At 44.3% G+C, this 21185-nt stretch overlaps 1 protein-coding gene and 1 long non-coding RNA gene across 2 annotated transcripts in view; one reads left to right on the forward strand and one right to left on the reverse strand.

Moving 5' to 3' along the window:
• LOC133253138 (uncharacterized) overlaps positions 1–412 on the forward strand; it is a 17715-nt gene extending 17303 nt beyond the window's left edge. The window contains exon 3 of the long non-coding RNA XR_009738205.1: positions 149–412. This is a non-coding gene — a long non-coding RNA (uncharacterized LOC133253138). The remainder of the gene's footprint in view (positions 1–148) is intronic.
• FRRS1L (ferric chelate reductase 1 like) overlaps positions 1–19426 on the reverse strand; it is a 22501-nt gene extending 3075 nt beyond the window's left edge. The window contains exons 1-4 of the mRNA XM_061426432.1: positions 18985–19426; positions 6716–6800; positions 4456–4594; positions 5–251 (exon numbers count right to left, since the gene is read on the reverse strand). Coding sequence (XP_061282416.1) covers positions 5–251; positions 4456–4594; positions 6716–6800; positions 18985–19411 — 898 coding nt within the window. The 5' untranslated portion in view covers positions 19412–19426. The remainder of the gene's footprint in view (positions 1–4; positions 252–4455; positions 4595–6715; positions 6801–18984) is intronic.
• Between the last annotated feature and the right edge of the window lie 1759 nt (positions 19427–21185).

Genomic DNA, 21185 nt, shown 5'->3' on the forward strand with positions numbered 1-21185 from the left:
TTACCCTGAATGGCTGGACCCCAAGCAAACAGGTAATACCAACTCAAATGCAGATCGACAATCGTTTCATCTCTGGGAACATTTACAGGCCGTTTAAATCTGCAGGTGACCCGATTGTTCTCAAAAACTCCTTCTTCATCTCTGGCAGGGTTTCTCTGAATCTCCTTCGCCCACTGGCCTACATTATAGAAGTGCTGTATGCGGACCCTGCCATTGTCGTCGTGGACGCAGGCCATGACATCGTCACCACCCTAACACAAAAGATGACGGAGAAGAAAAGTTAAAGGTGCATCTCAGGCAAACTCTTCTGCTAGAAAGAAATTTCACTCCAAAACATACATTCCGTGACCTCTGTAATTGGAAGTCCCACCCCAAAAATTGTTTTAAATGCCATTAAAAAGCTTTAATCGAGTGACCAGAGTTTGCACCACCATATCTGACACTGAGTATCTCCTCATGTGCCACTTAGGGAAGATTACATCACCAGCTCTCTAGTAGTCCTGCTGAAAACACAGACACTTAACCTAATCATGAGCAAACAATTAAATCCAAATTGAAGGTCATTCTACAAAATAAAAGTGGCCTGTAACCTTCAAAAGGGTCAATATCATGAAAGACCAAAAAAGAAAAAGCTAAAAAACTGTTTCAAAATCAAGAAGAAGACTAAAGATATTGTCATGTCAATACATGACAACTAATGGTGTTCCTAGACAGAACCCTGCATCATAAAATATTCTATAAAGCATAGCATTGCGGCAAAGGTCAACTTTTGATAGTGGACAGTGTATCTGATAATACTACGGTATCTATGTTAAACTTCCTGAATTTAATAAATTATATAATGAAAAAGAATATCCTTGATCTTAGGAAATACCTGCTTAAATATTTAAAGGGTCATGATACCTTCAATTTAACCTCTCAAGTTTGTAGAAAATAATAAAAATCATAAGTACTAGAAGTCAGAGTAGTAGCAGCAGTTGCAGCAACAGCAGAGAGAGATAAAGCACGTACGGCAAACATTAGTTTGTGAGAATGTTCTGGAACCAGCTGGTGGTGGTTCCACACCATGAATGTAGTTAATGCCACTGAACTGTATACTTTCAGTTCAGTTCAGTTCAGTCGCTCAGTCATGTCTGACTCTTTGCAACCCCATGAATCGCAGCACACTAAAATGGTTAAAATAGTAAGTTTTAGGTTGTATATGTTTTACCACAATAAAAAGTTACCATTTGGTGAAACATATATATAGGAGTTTATGAGACGACTCATTGGAAAAGACCCTGATGCTGGGAAAGATTGAGGGCAGGAGGAGAAGGGGATGACAGAGGATGAGATGGCTGCATCACCAACTCAATGGACATGAGTTTGAGCAAACTCTGGGAGATAGTGAAGGACAGGGAAGCCTGGCATAGTGTCCCAAAGAGTTGGACACAACTTAGCAACTGAACAACAGGTGAAACATCTATATATATATAGGAGTTCATGGTCCTATTGCCAGCATCTGTTGGATCATAAAGAAAGCAAGAGAATTCCAGAAAAACATCTACTTCTGCTTCATTGACTATGCTAAAGTCTTTGTGTGGATCACAACAAACTGTGGAAAATTCTTCAAGAGCTGGGAATACCAGACCACATTACCTGCCTCCTGAGAAATCTGTATGCAGGTCAAGAAGCAATAGTTAGAATAGGACATGGAAGAAATGAACTGGTTCAAAATTGGAAAATGAGTGCGTCAAGACTGTATATTGTCACCCTTCTTATTTAACTTATATGCAGAATATATCATGCAAAATGCTGGGTTGGATAAAGCTCAAGCGGGAATCAAGACTTCCAGGAGAAATATCTGTAACCTCACATATGCAGATGACTCCACCCTTATGGCAGAAAGAAAAGAGGAACTAAAAAGCCTCTTGATGAAGATGAAAGATGAGAGTGAAAAAGCTGGCTTAAAACTAAACTTTCGAAAAATGAAGATCATGGCATCCAGTCCCATCACTTCATGGCAAATAGATGGGGAAAAAATGGAAACAGTGACAGACTTTATCTTCCTGGGCTCTAAAATCACTGCAGAAGGTGACTGCAGCCATGAAATTAAAAGACGCTTACTCCTTGGAAGAAAAGCTATGACAAACCTAGACAGTGAATTAAAAAGCAGAGACATTAATTTGCCAACAAAGGTCCGTCTAGTCAAAGCCATGGTTTTTCCAGTGGTCATGTACAGATGTGAGAGTTGGGCCACAAAGAAGGTTGAGCACTGAAGAACTGATGCTTTCAAACTGTGCTGCCAGAGAAGACTCCTGAGAGTCCCTTGGATAGCAAAGAGATCAAACCAGTCAATCCTAAAGGAAATCAGTCCTGAATATTCATTGGAATGACTGCAGCTGAAACTCCAATACTTTAGCCACCTGATGCAAAGAGCCAACTCATTGGAAAAGACCCTGATGCTGGGAAAGATTGAGAGTGGAAGGAGAAGGGGGCAACAGAGACTGAGATGGTTGGACGGCATCACCGACTCAATGGACATGAATTTGAGCAGACTCCAGGAGGTGGCAAAGGATGGAAGACTGGCATGTGGCAGTCCACAGGGTCGCAAAGAGTTGGACATGACTGAGTGACCGGACAACGATGACAACAGTCCTATTCCTGCAACTTGTCTATAGGATTAACATTAAAAAAAAAAAAAAAACTAAAAAAGTTAAAGGTGTTTATCAGCTATAAGAAATGTACCCCTCTGTGGAGAATGCTGATAATGAGGGAGGCTCTGCGTGTGTGGGGACAGGGTATATGGAAATTTTCTGTACCTTCTTCAGTTTTGCTGAACCTAAAACCTCTCTAAAGAATAAAATCTAATAAAGAAATCAGCAATTCATTATTTCCAAAAAAAATAGTCAATGACTATTACAAAGAGGTTCCATTTTGCTTTTCCTGTGCATCAGGTTTTGAAAATTTTTAAATCTGTACTTCTTAGAGTAATAGGAAGAGAAAACAGAAACCTAGATTTTGAAGGCCTTTAGATAGCAAAATGTCAAACATGAAATTTGGATGCTTCTTACTCAACCTCCCTCCTCTGAGCCCTCTAATGGTAAGGGTGAGTGCACCATGGGTGCAAATCCATTCCTGGACAAGAAATGGTCAGTTGCACTGCAAGCCAGCCTGTTGGATGGCACACAACCACTCTTTCTCCCGTTGACCCTGAAGTAGGAGACAAATGATGTAGACTAGTATCCATGCAGTCTTACCAGGTGGACCCATTGTTTTGCCGCCTGGAATGAGAAGCTCATTCTTCTAGCGACCTCTCCAAAACCAAACTCAATGGAGTTTTCATTGCTTAGCCTGATCCCCAAACCTCTTCTTATGACCCACCTATAACCCAGGTCCAATCCACTGGCAAAAGCCTGTCAGTATTACCTTCAAAACATACCTGAAACCTGGGCCCTTCCCACCACTCTTGCTGCCCCCATCTCATTCTAAGAGCCTCAAAACAGACCAGATGAAGAGAAGCATCTTATCCAAAAAGCAGCCGCACATGCAAAGGTTCAATGGCCTAAGAAAGTGTGGCTGTCTGGGAAGCACCTTGGCACAATGCATGGCAAATGACGAGGCTCTGGAAGAAAGAGGGCAGAATGCGGCAGAGGCACAGAGAGAAGCAGAGATAAGCAACGGACAGCAACCTGGGTTCCTGCCTGTTCCTGTCCACAGTCCTTTCTGAGGGCCAGATGCATTCTTGACAAGGTATGATGTGGAATATTAAATTGTTGGGCCCAATTCTTCACTCCCCTGTTGTCGTATTATATATCTACACCTTCACAAGGCCTCTTGGTTGGGAAGGATACTTCTCTGCCCCTTCATTCTGGGTTAGTCTGGGTGACTTACTCTGGGCAATGGAATATTACCAGCAGATGTGATGTGAACACAGGTTTGAAATCAGCTTGGATGACTCTTGTGTTTCTGCCTCTGCCATGAAAAAAACATGCCTTGGGAGCCACTGGTTCCAGAATGATTAGACAATACCTGAATCCAAGCCATGGACTGGAGCCAAAAGCAACCGAGTCCCAGCCAATCCATACACATGTGAGCAACAAATCAATGCTGACTGTTATCAGCCATGTGGTTTGGTGGGGCTCTCTTGCAGCATGACTGTGGAATTAACTAATGAATACAAGTACCAGGAGATACCCTATATACTCTCATAACCAACCCTTCCTTCTCCATTTAAAATAACTTGAATTATTTTTTTTTAACTTGTAATCGGAGAGACATAACTAGTATAATGGCTATCATGCTGTGATCAATTTACTTGCTTGGATAAAGAAAATCAAATACCAGGAATTGGCTTCTCCCATTTTAAAGTGGCACGGGTGCTTAGGGAAACATAAGCACGCTCGTTCTCTAAAATCTAAAGTGGTACAGCAGACTGAAGAGAAAAATCACCTTCCACCACGATTTGTGTCTTACCATTTTCTTGTCTGAAGAGAATCCAACTGCAACCCAACCATCGGTGTCTGCACTCAGCTCAAATTCCACATCAGCCCCTATCATCCGGTAGCTAAGGAAGTAGTCACAGGTTTCTGCGTTACAGCCCGGTTTGCCGTATCTATAGGGTATACCGAAACAGGTATTACTGCTTCCGCCTCTACGTCTTCAAAACACATTAAGAGAGCAGCTCTGTGTCAGGCAGAATGCTAAGCAATATGAATCAGATCTCTGCTCCCTGGGATCTCAAAATCACAATTTCATCCAGCAGAGACTGCAAAGATGATCTGCTTCTCTTTATGTACAAACAAGGTCCAGAGATGAGAAGGGACTTGCTGAGTGAATCAAGCTGTGGCACGGGCCTCAAGTCCCAGCCAGGGTTCTCAACATCTTATTAGAGTTTCTCAAATATTCACAATTACCAAATTATTTCTGACTCCTTTTAGAGAACAAAAAAATCCTGAGTTAATAATGTAAATAATTTAGATTGCCATTTCTTTTCATTTACAAATTTTCAATTAACAAAAATGGACAAACTGAATACAGATTAAACTATAAAACCAGGACCTTTTAAATTCATAGCATTCAGGGGAAAATGATGTCATTGGCTGAAACTGACTTCCTGCTTACCCACCCCACCCCCCCCAGGGTATGTCTGATTCAACTCTGCAGGGTCTTTATTTTGAGCCTGTGTCTTATTACAAGTCACGACTCCATTCTCCTCTACTTTTATCTGTTTGAACTGCTCCAAAACCCTTATACATACAAGGCACCAAACGAATGCCTCATTTACTTATATTCACTGGATGCGAATGCATCATTTACTTAAAAAACCTGCCTTTGCTCTATTGAGCTGCTTGGGACTAATAAAATTCAGACACTAAAGTAAGATGTTTATCCAGATAATCAGATTATGCATTCGTTAATCCGTTTAAGGAGCATCATTGCAATGAAAACATGAATTTAAATTTTCTTACAGAGAACTTGTGGATCCTTTGAGGACCAGCAAGCCCTAGTTTTAGGAATACTGCCTTTCAGAAATGACTGAAAACTGCAGCAATGGATGGGATAATCTAAGCTCAGATAAAAGGTATCTAAAGGTATAGGATGCAAGGCTGCTAAGTACTGATGGAGGAGGGAGACAGGGAACATGCAGCTTTGCAGGCAGGTACCCTGAGCAGCTGGCAAGGGGTGTAAGCTCAAGACCACAGGAACCGGAGTGAAAAAGCTGCAACGGGTGAGCAAAGCTAAGTGAGTGGGCCAGAAAGCAAGTCTCCCTGAAGCCAGCAGGGCACTAAAACTCCTTTTCTTCTCAAAAATATCCCCTAATCACCAGAATTATTCATTGTTGGCGAATTATTCATTGTTGGCTATCTTCCTCAATAACAATAGTATCACTAGATTTTTTAAAATTCCTTAGAAATACTCTTGCAATCCAAAAACTCAAAACCCCTGTATTCAGTTTTTAGTCCTTGGACTTTGAGTCCCAAACCAAAAAAAAAAAAAAACACATTCATTGCAATGGCAATCAAAATCTTTACTCTAGGACAATTTGTTTTTGGAAATAAAGGACTCAAAGAAAAGGAGGCTTTCTCAAACAAAGCAGAGCTGTCTAGATGGAAAGTCACTGTCTAGCTGTTTTCTAGCTCCAGTCTATCACATCCAGATAGAATACTACTAATAATCAGGCACTAGATCTGAAATAACTAGCTGGACACTAGAATCAGTGCATACTGACTAGCTAGGATCATATAGCTATCCACAGTCATGACTATTGTTTTAAAAAGGAATTGGGTCTTAGACATACCTGTTGGGTTGCCCCAAATGTTCGTTTGGGTGTTTTTTTCCGTAAGATGTTATGGAAAACCCAAATGAATATTTGGGCCAAGCCAATATTATTGCCTGTCCTGCCCACACCCGTACTGAATGAACAGAGACAAATTCTGTCATGTAATTCTTCTTCATACAACCAACTGGTTAGACCCCCAAGTCAATGGCATACAGTCATAAATGAAGTCATAAACGAACCAGAGAAGTAAGTTCTAGGGCCAAGGGGCGTGAGACAGCTCAAGGCCTTTAAGGCTGCAACCTGGGCTGGCCTCTGGAAATAGGTTACATTCGTGCTGAAGTTATGAGGGGTGTGGGCCCCTGGTGAGAGTGAACTGCATGCAATTTAAATACTACCTTGAGAAGCAAATCAAAGTCTTAGCTTTAAAGTTCTCCAACTCACAGATCTACCAACCTAAAGCAGCCCTTAGTCTTTCCACAGTCATCCACTTTGATTTTGGCAAATGGATCCACAGGAGGAGCAGTAGGGAAAGGGTAACCTGGCCAGTGAGAAGAAATAAAGTTAGAAAATCCAGGAACAGTGTTTCCAATGAGAAAAGCTACTTTTTAGTAGGTTGACTATTCTCTATCGCATGAGTCTAGAAATGGTCAAAGCCTCAGAAAAGCTCAGTTGATGCCTAATCACCCTCTTCATGAGGGCAGGTGTGGGGCACACATCTTTGAACCCAGCCTATGTGTTAACTGAGAAAGGGCTTTCTCCTCACTTACAGGTAGGGTGCCTGGGGTACTGAAAGAAGACATAACATCATAAGCACTGGCTCACCAGTGTCCACTGAAAGCATGAAAAGAGAGTTTTATTCCATACACCTGCTCTAAGAGAAAGAATGAACAATTCTCTATTTGATAGCAGAGGCTTTCCATTTACAGCTATATATTACAATAGGATCTCTCTGTTTCTGTGAACTTGTTTTTCATCAAGCTGTAGAGGACATTTTCATATCTCATAGAAATTTGTTAATCCCATCATTTCATGCATCTTTCTTGTAAGATGACTTAACGTCATAATGCTTTCAACCACAAGTCAAAGGAGAGCCTACACTGCGTTTCCAGTTTGTGCCCACAAATATTTTTATTCTAGGCTGTTCACTCCGTGTACACAGGAATTGTGTGTGATTCATCTGGTATTCTCTGCCCAGCACACTGCTTGGCACTGGACATTGGAATGATTATGCAAAGAATCAATTAAATCACCCATAGATATTAGGCAATGTAAATACACTTTTAAAAAATTATTGTATTTGTTTTTCTTTTCTCACTATTCTGAAGTCTTTTGTGATTTGTAATGCTTTTTTAAACGAGGTTTTGTTTACTTTGTTTCATTAAATTATACTTAAAGACCAACAGGTCACACTTGCCTGGTTTATATCCGTACGTTTTGTGTTCATTTTTACTACCCTAGATCTTTCTTAATTGGAAGATAACTGCTTTACAATGTTGTGCTGGTTTCTGTTGTACAATGTGAATTAGCTATCAGTTCAGTTCAGTTCAGTTCAGTCGCTCAGTCGTGTTCGACTCTTTGCGACCCCATGAATCGCAGCACGCCAGGCCTCCCTGTCCATCACCAACTCCTGGAGTTCACTCAGACTCACATCCATTGAGTCATTGATGCCATCCAGCCATCTCATCCTTTGTCATCCCCTTCTCCTCCTGCCCCCAATCACTCCCAGCATCAGAGTCTTTTCCAATGAGTCAACTCTTCCAATGAGGTGGCCAAAGTATTGGAGTTTCAGCTTTAGCATCAGTCCTTCCAAAGAAATCCCAGGGCTGATCTCCTTCAGAATGGACTGGTTGGATCTCCTTGCAGTCCAAGGGACTCTCAAGAGTCTTCTCCAACACCACAGTTCAAAAGCATCAATTCTTCGGCGCTCAGCCTCCTTCACAGTCCAACTCTCACATCCATACATGACCACTGGAAAAACCATAGCCTTGACTAGCCGGACCTTTGTTGGCAAAGTAATGTCTCTGAATTAGCTATAAGTATACATATATTCCCTCCCTCTTCAGCCTCCCTCCCACCCCTCCTCCACCTTACCCCTCTAGGCTGACTACCCTACATGTTGATCAAATGCTAAAGTACAACCCTACCTTCTCACCATCCTTAAGTACTTGGGCAAAATGCATTCCTTTTTCTACTTTCATGCTTGTTTTATGCTAAGTCCTGTGTCTACTTCAGTACTATAGACTGAGTTCTGCCTTGGATGAGTTTTGGTATTTATTGAGTTCAATGCTACAACTATGTCAAGCATCTTCCTATACATTCTTCCTTTTAGCTTTCACTACAATGCCGTGGACATTTTTTTTCTCAGGATATTTATCCAGGAATGCAACGACTACCTATGTTGGTTAAGATTCTAGAGGTATCTGAAAGAGACAATCCCACGTGATGTTGTTTCTAAGGTTCCCCATCTTCTTCCATTATACTTTCTAGCATCTAGAATCATTCATCAGCATGCAGCAGGTTTCCAGCTCAATAAACGCCAGTCATTATTATTACTGGTTTATTATTACTGTTACATTTTTAAACTGACCATTGGGTAAGATTATCTTTAGAAGAATGGGTTTCTAAGCTCCAAGTAAGAGCAAGTTTTAGAACAAAGGTTACTTATAAATGTACTGAACTAGCTTATTTAGTGTTGGCAAATGGCTCGTTTGTCGGGGTTTTTCTAGCACTGATTCCCTTTTATCTTACATGCTTCTAAATCTTGGAATGAGAACTTAGGTTGTCAAATGAATTTCGGCATCATTTAATCATGTCACGTTTCTCTCATTTTGTAAGATGTTGTTAAAAGTTATTTATTTTTGGCTGCAGTGGGTCTTTGCTGCTGTGGGTGGGCTTTCTCTAGCTGCAGCAAACAGCGGCTGCTCTCCAGTTGCGCGGCGTGGACTTGCTGTAGTGGTGGCTTCTCTTGCTGCAGAGCACAGGCTCTAGAGAGCCTGTTTCAGCAGCTGCAGCACGCTGGCTCAGTAGTTGTGGTGTGTGGGCTTCGTTGTCCTTTGGCATGTGGAATCTTCCCAGACCAGGGATAGAACCTGTGTCCCCTGCATTGGCAGGTGGATTCTGAGCCACTGGACCCCCAGGGAAGTCCTGTATAAAATATAACCAGGGAAGATGCTGTATAATAAAGAATTGGATGGGTTTTTGTTCCTGGTTCCTGGGTGGGAGGGAGAGAGACTCTAAATCCTTGGAATTTCCCAGTGGGTCTTTGTTATTCCTGAGCCCCTTGGGATCACACCTGCTTTTATGCTAAGAGATAAGATGACTCAGGATGGAGGCTGGTCACTAGGAAAGACCCAACACATGGGTACAGGTTTGGGGCTTTGAGCCAGCCCCACCTGGGGCAGGGGGGAGGCGAGGGTATAAGGGCTGGAGATTGAGTTCAATAATGTAGCTAATGATTAAATCAGCAATGCTTAGGTGATGAAACCCCAACAGAAACTTTGGACACTGAAGCTGAATGCATCTTCCTGGTTGGTGAATACACTGAAGTGCCAGGAGGGTGACAAGTCCTGATTCCATGGAGAAGAATATTTCCTTCCAGGACAGGACATGAAAAGTGCATTTGTGGGCTCCCAGACTCTGACCTGTGTGCGTCTTCATTGGCTGTTTCTGAGTGTTCCTGAGTTCCTTGGTACTAAAACTACAACTGTATGCACAGCCCATTTCTGAATCCTCTGAGATATTCTAGTGAATTACAGAACATGAGAGGGATTGTGGGTGCTCCTTGGATTGGTAGCCAGCTGGTCTGAAGTGAGGACAGTCTTGTTGCAGACCATGCCCTTTAACCTTTAACTCATGTTGGCGTCATGAGTGCCAGAACTGAATTTCAAGACAACAGCTGGGTTTGGTATCAGAAGATAAGCAGAGCAATATTTTTTTTTTCCTGAAATTAAATGATCTCCCTATTTGGAATAAAGTCAATTGGGACCACATGCCAATTTATAAGCTCCTATATCTCAGCTACAGCCCAGCCTCTACAGTCAGCTCTAGGATGGGCTAGGACTCTGCAAACCATATTTCTCCTCTGCCAGCTGGCTAGGTTCTGCCAAAAGGAAACATTAGAGGGAGGCTGGGAGGCAGGAGGATCTGCCAAAACAAGACCATTTGTTCCTGTTTGACAGCTGTCCAATCAGCAAGCCCTCAGCAACTCCACTTCATCCTTGCAGTGGCAATTGGTTTGAGTTTCCAGCCTTTTTTCTTTTTCTTTTCTAGCTGTTTTCTAGACTCCCAGAACCAGCTTCATCAAAGGAACCAGCATTAGCTGGGCAGACAGCCCACTCTCAGAGGATGGGTGAACCTCTGGGCTGAGGGCCCTTGTCTGAGCTCCCAGGTTCTCAAAACCCCAAGCCCTTTTCTCTGCTCCCTCAGCCCCAGGGCTGGCAGCTGCTTCCCACAGTGACTTTCTCTGAGCTCCCTTTCTGCTTCTGTAGTCCCCCAACACCTTCTCAGACAGCTCTCTGGGCTGGTCATCTGGGCTGGTTTTCAAAAAGCTTAAAAAACTGGTTTCTGGCTTTCCTACTGAAACTTTGGGTAGAGACTAAATGTATTAATCCTTAACTACCAGTACAATGTGTTTGTAGAAACCACATCTTATTAGCAGTTGTCATCCTGACATCTAGAAAATGATATTCAATTGGATCTATTTTGCACACATTGTACAAATTTATTGGAAAATTATTTTGATTGTAGAATTCTAATTTTAAGTACCCTAGGTGCACAGAATGAATGATATTTCTCTTCGTTTACAGAACACTCCATTGAATGGATATACCACCTGTTTTTAATCTATTCACAGGTTGACAGACCGTTGGGCTGTTTCTACTTTTTGGCTACTATGAATAATGCTGCCATGAACATCTGTGCACAAGTTTTTGTATGAACATATGTTTTAAGTTCTCTTGGAGTAGGACTGCCATGTCATATGATAACTCCTATGTTTAACTTTGTGAGTAACTATCAAATTATTTTCCAAAGTAGCTGTACCATTTTACATTCTTACAGCAGTGTATTGTGGAAGGGTCCTTTTTTAAAATTTTTATAGTCAGCCTAGTAGATGTGAAGTAGTATCTCGTTATGATTGTGATTTGCATTTCCTTAATGACGAATGATGTTGAGTATAATTTCATGTGCGTATTGGTTATTTGTGTATCTTCTTTGGAGAAAGGTCTATTTAGAGCCTTTCTCCATTTTAAATAGGGTTAGCTGTCTTTTTAATGTTGGGTTGCAATGTACTAGCTTTTAAATCTCTGCTATGTCTAGGCTTAATAAGCTTCCCAGGTGGCTAGTGGTAAAGAATCCGCCTGCAATGCAGGAGATGCAGGTTCAATCCTTGGGTCAGGGAGATCCTCTGGAGAAGGAAATGCAACCCGCTCCAGTATTCTGGCCTGGGAAATCCCATGGACAGAGGAACCTGGCCGGCTATAGTCCATAGGGGTCACAAAGAGTTGGACACGATTTAGCGATTGAGCACACACACACGTCTAGGGTTATTTCCCCTTTTTCTTCCATTCCTAACATGGTCTGTCTTCTCTCTTTTTCTCTTGATCAATTTTGTCAGCATCCTATTGTGATAGTTAATTTTATGGGTCAACTTGGCTGGGCCAGGTGCCCAGATATACAGTCAAACAATATTCTGGATGTTTCTGTAAGAGTGTTTTTGGATGAGACAAACATTTAACATTTTAAATCAGTGGACTCTGAGTAAAACAGATTGCCTTCCATAATGTGAGCAGGCTTCTCCCCCAGCTGGGGAGAACAAAAAGACTGACATTCCCCAAGAAGAGTGAATTCTGTGGCAGATGGCCTTCAGCCTTGAACTACAACATTGGCTCTCTCTTGGAGCTCCAGCCTGCCAGCCCGCCCTGCAGATTCTGGACTTGCCAACCTCCAAAATTGTGTGAGCCAAGTCCTTAAAACAAATTTCTCTATTGGTCTCTCTTTCATCTACACACTCTCTCCCATCTACACACATATACACACACACACACCCTATCAGTTCTGATTCTCTGGATAACCCTTTCATTTGTATTTTCAAAAAATCATTTTTTACTTTTTTGATCCTCTTTGCAACCCACTCCAGTATTCTTGCCTGGAGCATCCCATGGAGAGAGGAGCCTGGTGGGCTACAGTCCATGGGGTTGCAAAGGGTCAGCCACGACTGAAGCGACTTGGCACACATGCACTGAATATTTGGTTTCTATTCCATTGAATACTGCGCATCTTTATTATTTCTTTCCTCCGATTTTCTTTAGAGTTATTCTTTTTCTAACCTCACATTTTTTTTGGCATTTCTCCTGTTCCCATATCAACATTTAAGCCCAACCATCAGCTGCCTCCAGGGGTTTCCGCCTGGACATTACACGAGCAAAGCGATTCCAGGCGCCCAACACCTCCCAAATGGTCTTCCTCCTATGTTTTCTGTCTTAGTGAAGAATCCCACCACCCTCCCCAGTCTCCCAACCCTGAAACCCTAGATTCCTCCACCTGGAACACTTTCTCCACCACCATTCCTTTCATTCCCACTCCTGAAACCCGAGCCAGCTTCTTGGCTATTGTACCACCTCCGCTCTGATTTCCCTACTTCCCTTCTAATTCTTCCACTGCCTGCCAGGTTTCTAAAACAGCAATCGGATCTTGTCACAGTGCTCCTTGGAGACCTTGACTGGCCTCTCCCCACCCTCTCCTACCTCTCCTACGCTCCGTCATCTTCCTGAGAAATATGGGTCGGATACCCAGACGGGCCAGCTTCTCATTCTCCCCTTAGCTTTGTCCATGCTCCCACCTTAAAAATTATTATTGGTTTTACATTTTTTATTTACTTATTTTTAATTTTGGCTGCCCTGGGTCATCGTGGCAGTGCTTGGGATTTTCTCTACCTGTGGCGCATGGGGGCTTCTCTAGTAGCACACGGGCTTAGCTGTCCCGTGGCACACAGTTCCCAGGGATCGCAGCTGCATCCCCGGGATTGGAAGGCAGATGCTTAACTACTGGACCACCAGGGAAGTACCTTATTACTGTTTTTTTATGTTTTTGTTTATTTATTACTTTCCCTCCACTTTCCATTTTAGTGTTTTTTTTTTCCCCCTCTCTCTTTATCTAAAATTAAAATTTGGGTTAAGACCAAATAAGATTGGCTTGGGGCCAAAATTTTTTTTCTCTTTCACTTCCCTTCTTCTCACATGTGTCCTGTAAACCCCCCCAATAACTATTCTGTTTTGAAGCAGGATTAAAGCCATTTTTTTTCTCCCTTCAGCTATTCCTATCACACAAGAGGCACTTATTTTCTTGGTTCATTTTTCAGGTTCTCAACATACTTTTGTGGTTTCCATTCTTGTCGAACTCGCAGCCACTATCCATTCCTCTTTTGCAATCCCTTGAGCCTGTTTTGCCATACTCCACTGGGTGGTTAATGGCTTCTGGTTTGCTATTTATTGCTTCTAATTAACTCCTTGGATCATAGCTCTCAGGTATTAATTTAGTACTTAATTCCTTGTGAAGTCTTAACCAGAAATCATCTGTTCGCATCTCCAAGAGTGGCTGCATCAGCCACTTCCTCTTTCTGGACTGTCTGAATCACTTCTGCTTAGCAGAGCCACACAGCGAAGTGAAAATGTCAAGGGGCTCTGTAAAATGGAACATTCCACCCCCGTGAAGTCTGTTCAGCAAAGCTTTCGTCGCAGCACTCCATCACTCAGGAACCTGCCGCTCCCAACGGACTACCCCATCACTTCCAAGCCCCTCTTCTCAAATTTGCCCATGAAAATGCCCCATCCTATCTGTTCAATTGCATTTCCCAGAGCAGGTCAGCACCTTGTACCACCTTATCCATAAGGTCAATCAATAAACCCACCCAGTTCTCTGCTACTTTCTAGCTGTGTGACTTTAGCTATAATATTTAAATCTTCTGTAGGCCAGTTCCCTTAATTCTAAAGTGGGAATGGCAAGAGTGTCTAAGTCAGAGCGTTGCCCTAAAGAATAAAGTTAATATGGATATGGTATTTAGGACAGGGACTGGCACATAGTAAGCACTTACTAAAAGCACGAATCAGTGTTACAATTGGGCTAGATTCATGGAGATAATTAATTTAGATTATTTACCTTTAAATTATTTACCCTTTCTGTTATTTGTTTTCGGAGAAGGCAATGGCATCCCACTCCAGTACTCTTGCCTGGAAAATCCATGGACAGAGGAGCCTGGTAGGCTGCAGTCCATGGGGTCGCTAAGAGTCGGGACGACTGAGCGACTTCACTTTCACTTTTCATTTTCATGCATTGGAGAAGGAAACGGCAACCCACTCCAGTGTTCTTGCCTGGAGAATCCCAGGGACGGGGGAGCCTGGTGGGCTGCCGTCTCTGGGGTCGCACAGAGTCGGACACAACTGAAGCGACTTAGCAGCAGTAGCAGTTATTTGTTTTTATTTTTCTGCCCCCAAACAGTATATATACAGTTTCTACTTTTTCACCGAACAAGGTGATGCTATCTTTGTTCAAACCAAAGTACAAATGAATAGATACTATAGCATGTACCCATGTTGGGAGGCTGTCTTTTTAATCTTAGTATACATGCTTCCCTGGTGGCTCAGACAGTAAAGAATTCACCTGCAGTGCAGGAGACCCAGGTTCAACCCCTAGATTGGGAAGATCCCCTGGAGAAAGGCATAGCAACCCACTCCAGCATTTTTGCCTGGAGAATTCCATGGACAGAGGATCCTGGTGGGCTACAATCCATGGGGTTGCAACAAGTCGGACATGACTGAGCGACTAACACTTTCACTTTCAGTGCCCAATTTGATTTTCTTTTTAGAGAACCCTCAGAACAGGAGGTTTGCCCATAATCATGCAGTAATCTGTTTTATATTCTATTGTTATACTGAATACATAGATTCTGGCTTGAGAATCTCAAGGGGAAAAGGTATGAATTATAGGATTCAAGCACCAAGAACCTATCCAAACTCAACCACAGAGAGTTCAAGGGTCACAGCAGGGTTAGATAGTGTGCTGTGGGAAAATACCTTGCCTAACAGCAGAGAATGGGAGGAAAAATCAGGGAAGACTCCCTGAAAGAGGTGGCATTTGAGCTGGGACTGTAAGGAAGAGTGGCATGGGCTAAGACAGTGGGAGCCCCCAAGAATTCTGAAAACTAGCATCATTAAATCAAAACATAACTAAAGTTTAAAAAACAGACATTTCAGGAGGTGATTAGAAACATCAAATTGGCCAGTGTTCACTCTCTGGCCTGGGGGACTTGCACAATCTGGACACTGGAGAAATGGTCTCTGAACAAGGTAGATAATGGTCACTGGGCTGTCCTATAGTTTCAGGAAATTCTCTATTCCATTATTCTAATTCCCTTTTTCTGATTTCACACTACCAGGCTGCTTTTTTTTTTTTTTTAATTCAATCTGTTGGCAATTTTCAACTTGAGAAGGGGATACCCTGCAAAGAGAAAACAAGTAGCCCAATCACAGAAAAAGATAACCCCACTTGCACTGACAGAAAGAAAGAATAGTTTAAAGGTACTATTCCCACCTCTTTACTTGCCACTTCCTTCACCATCAACTAGGCTCCCTCCTTCCTTCTCCACTGAATTCATCCCAGGAGAACTTGCCCATTGCCTCTCATTTTCCGAATCTGTCAACTACTTTAAGTCTTCCCTGGGCCTCCCCATGGCACAGGACACTTTCTGATGCCCTCTTTTCCTTTACCTTCTGGGTGGGACACCCTTCTGGGACATCCCCTGGTTCTGCTTCTCCCTCTCTGGCAGCACGCCTTTAAGGCAGTGTCACTGATGATTTCTGAGGATCTTGGGAAAGTCTCTACTCAGGACCCACAAGGCTAAAGCCTAGGTCCAGGGTAATCTGGGAGAGGTGCTAACCCCTACGAGGCTTACCCCACAGACATCCCCACTAGCATCCACCAGATGGTTGTAGGGTCAGCCTTTGAAGATAAGCAAAATGGTCAAAGAAAGGAGCAAAGTGGACAAGGAAGGCTCAGTGCAAGGGAGACAGGGAGTGAGAGATGGCTGTAAAAGAAAGCTGAGTCGGAGAGAAAATTCCAGGTATAGGAGATGAAGCTTCATCCAGGGAGGAGGCTGGAACTATCACAGATTTTTGAGGGTTAGAGCCAGGCTTCAGGCAGCATGTGCAGAATGGTCAAGGGTGGCAAGCGGACAAACTAGCAATCTGTAAACCGATCCCAGGCCTTTTACCCCGTGGGGTCACCTCACCTCAGTGCCTCCCCCTTCCGTCTCACCAGAGTCTCCTAGACTTCCTGGTTCAACTCTATAAAGCCTTTCTCAGGGCTGCAGCCCACCTGGTGTCCACGTTCATAAAACTGCCTGGACTACACAACTAACTCCATTCTCTCTGCATATACAAACTGACATGGAATCTGACCTTGTCCTCCATTAGAGAGCAGGTGCCCAATGAGAATATAACTTCTCACATGCCACCTCTGAGTCACCTGGCCGTGTGCTAAGCAGACTATGAACAGCATCACTATGTATTAAATGCTTTCAGAAAGAGATGGCTTTTGTATTAATACCATGTAGCCTTTGTTTTGGGGTTGCTTTGGGTTTTTGTGGCTGCGCACAGGCTTTCTCCAGTTGAAGAGAGCAGGGCTTCTCTCTAGTTGTGGTGCGCGGCCTTCTTACTGCAGCGGCTTCTCTTGTGGAGCATGGGCTCTAGGGCACGTGGGCTCAGTAACTGCAGCTCACGGGTTCCAGAGTACAGGCTCAGTAGTTGTGGCACGTGGGCTTGGCAGCCCTGCCACATATGGGATCAGGGATCAAACCCCTGTCCTCTGCATTGGCAGGTGGATTCTTAACCACTGAAGCACCAGGGAAGTCCTGTACTGTGCATTCTTTCTCAGAGCCGTAGATTCGACTCTGCTTGCTGTCCTTCTACCCTGCCCCTGCACTCTCCTCCCTGGCCACATGGCTGCCCAACTAGAAGACTCCACTATCAAGCCTCCCATGCAGCTAAGTCGTATGATTAGGTTCTTGCCAAACGAATGTGAATAACAGGGATTTGTGCAACCAGCCTAAAAGGTAACTGCTTGTCCTGAATTTCCTCTCTTTCTCATTTCCTCCAGCTTGAAAGAATCCATGCAAGCAACATGACTTCCACGTGGATGAGGACAAAGCCTTAGGGCATGCAGGAACAACAAGGAAGGAACCTAGGTCTCTGAATGACATTGTGGAACAGAGCTGGCCTACCAGTCTATATAGTCAGACTCGTGAGAGAAAAATAAGCTATCTTATTTAAGCCACTATACGTTGGGGGTCCCTGTTTCAACAAGTAAGCATCTACCCAACCAATCTATTTCCCCAAGTCCATTTCTCCATAGAATACAGTAAGTCCAATTTTTGAACTAGTCATATTCCTTTCCAGCTAAAAGGCAACATTTCCCAGTCTCTTTTGCACCTATGTGTGAGCACATGACTAGGTTGTGGCTAATGAAGTGTAAGTGAAATTGTTTCATGGGATTTCTGAGTAATCTCTTTATAGTCAGTGACCTTCTTCTTCCCACTTCTTTCCCGCTGTCTGGAAAGTGAATGTAATGGCTGGTGATCAAGCAGCCATTTTGGGCCATGAAGTTACAAACTAAGAGTTGTGAAGAAGCAGAAGACCAGGATTAGAGTCTCAGATGACCAGTTCTAGACTGCCTGCTTCTGGATTTCTTTATGTAACAGAGGAACTTCTATCTTACTTGTGTTGTTAATGTGTGTTTGTTGTAGGTAGCTAAACTTAATCCCAAATAACAGATGCACCCAGCATCGTATCGGCTGCTGGGACAGACAACATTTCAAACCCCAACTTGATTCTTAGATATTCCTCTTAGCAGAAAAAAGGAAAATCACTTTCCAAACAGCAGAAATAAGAAGCCAGTTTCCATTCCTTCTGAAGAGAATCAGCTTAGCTTTTGTGCTCACTGAAATATTGCCTGTGCAGGGAGGTCTGCATGACAAACCCCCAATTGCTGGACCCAGGAGACCCCAACGATGGTGGCTCACACTAGGGGTCCATGACATGTGGGAAAACAGTACTGAAGGGGGCTGGAAGTGCGGAAGGAGGTGTGACCCAGCTCTTGGGGTCCTGGGCAGCGAGCAGGAACAGAACGCTCAAGTTGGGACACTAGCCACAGCATATTTAGGTCAATACAGACATGGAGGAAACAAGGCAATCTCTCTTTAAGAGGGGACTTGGGTTTCCCACCAGCTACTCTGATTTCACACACTCTAGGCCAGATGACAGTCTCCTCCCTTACCATCCACTACCCCATCCCTGTCACAGATAGACGCTGAAAACTGGGGGGGATGGGGGCGGGGGTGGCGGAAGCGGGGGAGAGCGCGAGGGGGGCGGGGGGGGGTTGACTCAGCCCCCCCTGTCCGCAGGTTCGCAGGACTTGGCTGACCACCTCCCTCCCGGCCTCAGTCTCCCCACCTGTAAAGCCAGCAGCGAGTGGAAGGCGCTGACAGCTCTCCGGATCTCTTCTCCAGGCCGATGGGCAAGGTGAGCCTTGTGCTCCGCGGTCGGGCCTCGGCTGAGCCAGCGGAGCCTCCATTCGCCTCCTAACCGATTCCCCGCCCCCCACCCCACTCCTGCCGCCTCCGTCCCCGACCCCGGTCTCCGCTCCCGCAGCCCCTCATCCTCCCGCAGCCTCACCCTCCTCGGACAGGTAGCGCAGGTCGTAGAACTCCCCGGCGAAGGTACCGTAGGAGGAGTCGTGGCGCGGCACCGCCTCGTCGGCGCTCGAGTCCCCCCGCGCACGGCCCCGGGGTCCCCGGCCCCCGGGGCCCGCGCCGTCGTCCGCCGGGCTGCCTGCACAGGCGGCCGGCCCGGCCAGCAGGAGCAACAGCAGCTGCGCCCAGGACCGGCGCGACCGCGCCATCGCTGCGCACGGATCCCGCAGCCAGGCCGCTCGGGCCGCAGCGGGGGCGCCGCGGGCGCGGGGCCGGGACTGCGTCGCCGCCAGCACGCGTCCGCCCCCAGCCTGCAGCCCGCGCAGCCGCGGAGCCGCCCGCACCCGCCGCCTCCCAGCCCAGGCTGCGCATCCTCGCTCGCGCCCGGAGCCTCGGCTTCTTCCTAACATCCTCACCTCTGTCTTTGCCTCCGTCCTTTTCCCCATTTCTCCTCCCTCCTCCCTCCATGAGTCTCTCACCGAACAGATTTGACCCTACTTCACTCTTGCACCCTACACCACTCAAAAAGTGGTCCACGGACCTGCAGCATTAGCATCCCCAGGTGCCAGGAACGTTAGCATCACTAATCTCTGGCCCCACGGCAGACATCTATATGAATCAGGATGCATTTTTACAAGATCCCCGGGAGGCCCCAGTATACGTTCCCATTTAAGAAGTGCTCCCGGGTGGGTTCACCTTGGGGCACACCTTGTCCGTGTCACTGCCTCCCCGACTTTGTCCCAGCACTTTTTGGTTTATATACAGCACTCGCTGTATCCATTATTTCTTGGGATCAAGACTGGAAAAGTTGAAATAGCAAGACCCTCACTCTATAGATAGGTAAACCGAGGTCTTCAGAGCCAGAGGGGAACTAGAACCCAGCTCTTTGGGCTGGATTCACCAAGACTTTTGGAGTCAGAGGCTGCCCTTGCCCTTGAGTAACATGCCCCCTTCAAAATCAGGCAAGTGGTTTGCTGTTTCCCCACAGAAGGCAGGCACAGGCCTTGGCTGGCCCAGACTGTGGGATTCCGGACTTTCCCAAACCCTTTCCTGCTGCGTGTAATTCTCTTCCGGTTGTTTACTTTGCCATTCATTCATTCACACCAAGCACTTACTTACCACTTGCCAGGTTCCTAATTCTTTCCTAATGATGGTTTTGGAATGAAAACACATTCAAACAAACTGCTGTTTTCCACTAGAAAACATGGACACAATTCTTTTTATGCTGGTGTTTCAGAGCCAGCATTCTAGCTTGCTTTTAAATTTTATTTCATAAACAAAGAAAATAATTATGGTGGCAGAAAAGTGTAGAGGTTTCTAATGTAGAACCAGAAATCAGGCTGTTTGTGGTGGTGATTAGCAACCTCCAGGATTCAATGGAGATTAGGTAAGATGGTGGAGGTGAGGATCAATAGGGTTCAATACTATAAATGGCATGAATGAATATGCCAATGGTTATGCTATACAAATATTCAAAAGAAACTGGTGATTGCAAAGTTTTTTTTTTTTTTTTTGGCACAGGGCAGATGGGAGACAGAATACTGCTGTGGAAATTGAGAAGTATTTTATGTCCCAGAGGTCAAATGTTTGCTTTTAGGTATCACTTAACACTGATGGTGGGTTGTCCAGTTGGCGTTTAAATCACCTGACTAGTGATTCTGGTATAATTCATGGAAACCCTGGGTTTCACTAGGTCTCCCAATATTCTAGTTGTTGCAAGAAATAGATCATATTTATTGCTTGAAAAAGGTAAGATGAACTATAGTGACTTTAGAAATCAAAACAAAGAGATTTGTTTTTTGCAAAGCTAGGCAAAACGTAGCTTTGCAAAAGATAAAATTCTAAAATATAAAAAATTCAATCAACTGAAAATCTGTTAAAGAGTTGTCCTTAAAAAAATTTAAGAAAACACCTTGTTCTTTAAAAAGTGAAATGTTTTTCTTTTCTCATCTTCCTGTTTACCAGGAAAGATAAGGCCAGATTTAAATGGCAAGCACTGGACTTCCGGTTTTGATGCTGATTCACTGGTTTGGGAATCCAAGTTGTTACCTGTTACTTTATTTTTATTGCCTTCATTTAAATTAATTCAATTAACAATGTTGATGCTAGAAAGAACGTTAAGCCATTCTCTGGTAAACTGGCCTGATAAAATCATGTGGGCTTTTTTATTTTTTTCTTTACAGA

Source organism: Bos javanicus, chromosome 8, assembly GCF_032452875.1.
Source record: "Bos javanicus breed banteng chromosome 8, ARS-OSU_banteng_1.0, whole genome shotgun sequence".
Classification (NCBI taxonomy): domain Eukaryota; kingdom Metazoa; phylum Chordata; class Mammalia; order Artiodactyla; family Bovidae; genus Bos; species Bos javanicus.